General features: G+C 60.0%; 1 protein-coding gene across 1 annotated transcript in view; it reads left to right on the top strand.

The window, feature by feature from the left end:
* The window catches only part of HDAC4 (histone deacetylase 4), a 221,648-nt gene that overhangs the window by 207,320 nt on the left and 9,066 nt on the right, over window positions 1–5,262 (top strand). The window contains 1 exon segment of the mRNA XM_007469941.1: window positions 1,655–1,788. Within this exon segment, the coding sequence (XP_007470003.1) occupies window positions 1,655–1,788 (134 nt within the window).

Raw genomic sequence — 5,262 nt, 5'->3', positions numbered from 1 at the left:
TTTTTATTTTAACATCTTTATTGGGGTATAATTGCTTTACAATGGTGTGTTAGTTTCTGCTTTATAACAGAGTGAGTCAGTTATACATATATATATGTTCCCATATCTCTTCCCTCTTTGTCTCCCTCCCTCCCACCCTCCCTATCCCACCCCTCCAGACAGCCACAAAGAACCGAGCCGGTTTCCCTGTGCCATGCGGCTGCTTCCCACTGGCTATCTACCTTACGTTTGTTAGTATATATATGTCCATGTCTCTCTCTCGCCCTAACACACCTCACCCTTCCCCCTCCCCATATCCTCAAGTCTGTTCTCCAGTAGGTCTCTGTCTTTATTCCTGTTTTACCCCTAGGTTCTTCATAACATTTTTTTTTCTTAAATTCCATATATATGTGTTAGCATACGGTATTTGTCCTTCTCTTTCTGACTTACTTCACTCCGTATGACAGACTCTAGATCTATCCACCTCATTACAAATAGCTCAATTTCGTTTCTTTTTATGGCTGAGTAATATTCCATTGTATAGATGTGCCATTTTACATCTTACCAAAAGCACGACGCCGGCACCCCCATAGAACACGGGGTGAACAGCCCACGCAGACCGGGAAGCCGCCACGGGGGTCTCTGCCCAGAGGTCGTGCTGGCGTGAGGTCGTGCAGCCCGCCAGCGCGGGGCCCGTGTGCTGGCGCTGTGTCAGCTGGCGGCCGGGTCCGCAGTGTTCCTGAGAGACCTGTCCTTCCCACGTGGGGTGGGGGTGGAGGGGAGACCCTCAAACCCGGGAATACGGGCGTAGCCGGCAGCCCGTTTACTTCGGAGTCGAAGGGTAGGAGGGCCTCTGCTTCTGCTCTGTCACAGCAAATCATAAAGAAATGAAAGCTCCGCCCCCGCCGGCCACACTGCCCGGCCCCCCCTGGTGTCGCCGTGGTCCAGGTGCCTGGGGCTCTTCCGGGTCTCCTAGACGCAGCCCTGGTGACTCACGCGAGGCCCGCTGTGCCGACGGCCAGCCTGTGATGGGGCTAGTCCCACAGCCTCGTTTTCCCTGGCTCCCTAATAAACGTCAGACCGTTCTGGCCAAGGGTGGTAATATCGTTGCCCATCGGGCGTTTTCTGCCGGGGGAGGATGACATGGGTGCGGTGGAAGGACTGCAGCTATCGATGAAAGCCTGGTGTCCCAGACGCGGATGTACGAGAGCCCTGGAGGGGCACACGTGGTGCTGATGCGTGTGAGTGTATGTGTGCACGCATGTGCTGGCACGTCGGCTGCCCAGAAACCCCCGGGCTCTGGGATGGACGTGGCTGTGCCTTAGCAGCTGCCCTGCTCTGCGCTTGCCTCCTGGCCTCCGCGGTTCCAGCAGGAGAGAGATGAGGGGCTCCCCCCGGGGTCCTCCCTGCCCCCAAACGGGATGGTTTGCAGCATCGTGAAATCAAAGCTCCTAAATCGTAATTCCTATTCCCAAGGAGATCAGAAAGAATCCCAAACCCAAATTCTTCAATGGATTTATTACAGTCCGGCCTGGCTTCCATTAGGTGTCTCCGTGTGCCAGCCCCTGGGTCTCTGCAGCATGATGTGATGCACTTCTGGATGCTTTGATCCACTGCCAGGTGTCGGCGCCACGGCCCGGCCTTGCCCTCGACTTGGATCTCGTTTCCCTTGCAGGTTTCGGGTACCTGACGAAGCAGCTGATGGGCTTGGCTGGCGGCCGGATCGTTCTGGCGCTGGAGGGGGGCCATGACCTCACAGCCATTTGCGACGCCTCGGAAGCCTGCGTCTCTGCTTTGCTGGGAAACGAGGTAGGAGAACAGGAGCCGGCAGCTCGGGGCCCACGCGGCTCAGGGCCAGGGCTGCTCTGCTCAGCTGTCCCCGCGGTGTTTGCGCTCTCTGCCACCCACACCTAGGAGGACTGTCACACGCCTGACCAGACCATCCGGTTGTGGCCAGAAGGAGGTGGGCAGAAAGGCAGAACCCGTTTCTCTTGGGAAGACGGTTCAGGATCTGTCTTTCAAAGGTGCTCAGCTTCACGTGTGGGTTACGGGGAGAACGCCTTCACTGGTGTCCTGCTCACGGACGGTCAGGTCTCTGGGGCGTTCTAAGGCAAGTTCTGGGGGAGGAGTCACCACGCCATCTTGGGGGCCGGGGCATGGGGCCCCGATTCACTGTGGCTCTCCTGCTGCTCTGACCCTCGGGCGACGCCCAGGGCTGGGCTCGACGCAGTGGCCTGACGGCCCGGGCTCAGGGGGTCGGGTCTGGACCAGGATGGGGCACTTCGCAGGGTTCGAGGGAGGGCGGGCCACTGGGAGCGTTCCAGCCCAGAGCGCCGTGCGGTCCGGCCAGGGCTTCTCACGCCCACCGGTACTCCCGGTGGAGGAAGCCCCCCAGCCTCGGGGAGACGGGACGGGGCGGGCGAGGTGCTGCCGGGGTTGCTGCTGGGAACCTAAAGTTCGTGACGGGCCTGATTTGTAGGTTCCGCCTTGAGTTTCAGAAATGTGCTCTTCCTGAAACTTTAAATCCATCCATGGCCTTTGGACATGGGGTCACATACCAACCTCCTGACCCCATCAAAGGAGCCTGGGAGGTTCCCGCCCGCCCGCCCACGGCCTGGCTTTCTCTTGCTGCGTGCTGTGGTGTCACCATGAAGGTCCAAGGAGAGAGCCGCTGGTGTTCGGGCAGCGCAGGCCAAGTGCCCTGGGTCATCGGCCCAGCCTGCAGCAGGGAGGTGCCCGGGGCCCAAGCTCTCCAGACACAGAGGGCCTCGTGGGGGGCGCCGGGCCCACGCGGGGACACCCAGAGACAGCTGTGAGCCCTGCTCTCGTGCCACCCCTGGGACTCACCTGCCTCACCCCATCAGACGAAACGGGGCTTCTCCAGGTTTGCAAAGCACAAGGACGCTCTCCCAGCAGGGTGAGGGTTACCTGGTGCCCAGTGGGGGTGGCCGAGTCCAGCCCTAGGACAGGTGTGTGCTTTCTGGAACAGCACCGCCGATGGCCAAGCTCAGGGGTGGACGGGGAGGGCTGGACCCCCGGCACGGAGGCCGAGAGTAGGACCCGCGGCCAGAGTCGCAGGCCCGGCTCCCTGTGAGGCACTGCCTGTGCTGCCACCTGCCCGTGGCTGTCCACAGCATGGGCTCACAATGAAAGAGGACAAGGCATTAAAAAAAAAAAAAAAAAAAACACCACAAGAGCCAAGCACTGTGAACGCAGGACTTTCTTGATGCCCGAGCCCCATAGTGAGAGCCTGGCGGTCAGCGCTGGACAAATGGGGACACGGGCCTGAGCTCACGGGCTCCCTGGCCGTCCACTAGGACAGGCCGCTGGCTGGCAACGGGGGTGTGGGCAGTGGGCTCCGGTGGGCGGGCACCCGGTCTGGCTCCATTTTCCCCTGACAACCTTTGTGTGTCGTGGATGGTATTCATTTTAACCTAAGTCACAGGTCCTGGATCCAAGGTCCTGGTGGCATCTCTCCTTTCCGGTTGGCTGGTTAGCCACACGCATGAATGTTCCCCAGCAAATACCCACTTGCTTCCCAAAGCGTCCACGGCTTTTCACCTTTCCTCTCTTCGTTTAAAGCAATCTCCCCCGTAAATTTTACCAGTAGAAGGCAACTGATTTATATATTCAAACCATCCTGAAGCCTTTTGATTTTTAGAGCCAGTTATTTTAAAATAACAATAGAGAACCCGGCTTTCAACTAGGCCTGTTCCTGCTCTTCTAGCAAGAAAATGTTCTTTTACTGAAACACATCAAAAAGCAGGACGCACTAGTTTTATCAAGGTCTCTTAAAATTCATTTTAATGTCAGGAAGTTGGAAGGCACTTCACCCCTCTGCCCCGCGGCCTTTGATGATGCTGATACCGGGGCAGCCAGCTGCGGACGGCGGCCTGTGCTGGGCGCGCCCACCCCCAGAGCCAGCCGCCCACGGGGGGGACAGCAGAGGGCCCCCTGCGGGTCTGGGGCTGAAGGTCGGCCTTTTGCTCCCAGAGTCACTGTGTTGGATAGTTTGAGCTTCCAGCCGTTTGCAACCCTCGGTGACAGTGACAGTGAAATGTCACTTACTCAAAGTGCGTGGTGCGTGCAGACCTGCGGGGAGCCCACTGGGCAGGGCCCAGGGAGGGGCCCTGGGCAGGTGGGTAGTCACTTCTGCCGTTACATGTCACCCCCAAGGGGAGGTTTCTTTGGGGCCAGTTCTCTATTTAATCGTGTGGCTTTTCAGGGATAAATGCCACCCTTTCATTCAGCCCAAGTTCATGATCCATGGAGGAGGTCACGGAGGGCGCAGGTGACGCGCAGCCTCGGGGAAAAGGCTTTCGCGCAGGAATGTCGTTGCTCTGTCACATCGTCATGCTCTGTGAGGGTGCGGAGGGCGGCAGCAGCCGCTGCGTGTGTGAGACGGGGGCCACGGAGCCCGGGGTCCGCCTCCAGCCCGCCAGGCTTCTCCTCATTCGCTCCCGCCCACTGGCGCACACCTCACCCAGTGGCCGCCTGCGGGCCGCACGGGCCCAGGTGCGTGGCCCAGGTGAGGGCAGTGAGCCGCCTCCCCTCTCCGCCTAGTCTCCCAGACCCGAGCTCACCGATGTTCAGAAGCTGGGCCTGAACCCCTGTCCTTAAAAGTCGAGGGAGCCGGGCCCGCAGGGGGCTGGCCATCACGGTCACGGGGAGTAGGGATGAGGCGCTCACCGCCCGGCCCAGCAGCAGGGCAGCTCCCAGGGCCGCGTGAGCCCCAGCCCGTGTCCCCACTTGTCCAGCGCTGACGGCCGGGCTCTCACTATGGGGCTCAGGCATCAAGAGACTCCTGTGTTCACAGTGCTTGGCTCTTGTGGTGGTGTTTTTTTTTTTTTTTTAATGCCTTGTCCTCTTTCAAGAGGATTTCAGCAGTGACGAAAATACCAGTGGGACTGACCCCGGGCCAGCAGTGGGCTGGCCGGAGGTCAGTGCAAGGACACAGAGGATGTTCTCTGCAGAGGGGGAGGGAACCCGGACCTGTGTCCCCCTCAGCTATGGGGGCAGGGCTGACGCATCTCGGAAAGTGTCGTGAACATTTGGTTACTAGACTAAGTAAGCCGTGGCACCCAGCGGCTTCCCCGGAGCGTGACGACAGAGCAGGCTGCCCGCCACGCCAGTCGAGTTTCCAGGCCAGAGCCTGCGCTGCATCGGGGGTGTGGGCCGCCTGTCCCCTGGTCGGCTCCCCTGCCTCTCCCACAGGACGGGCGCTCGCCCCTTGAGAAGCTGCCCTGCGCCCTCTGCAGGTGAGGGCCCCCCCCCCGCCGCCCG

This window comes from Lipotes vexillifer, unplaced genomic scaffold (assembly GCF_000442215.2).
Source record: "Lipotes vexillifer unplaced genomic scaffold, Lipotes_vexillifer_v1.1 scaffold988, whole genome shotgun sequence".
NCBI lineage: Eukaryota > Metazoa > Chordata > Mammalia > Artiodactyla > Lipotidae > Lipotes > Lipotes vexillifer.
The sequence above is the reverse complement of the archived record's forward strand: the minus strand, read 5'-3'. Positions and strand labels throughout refer to the sequence as shown.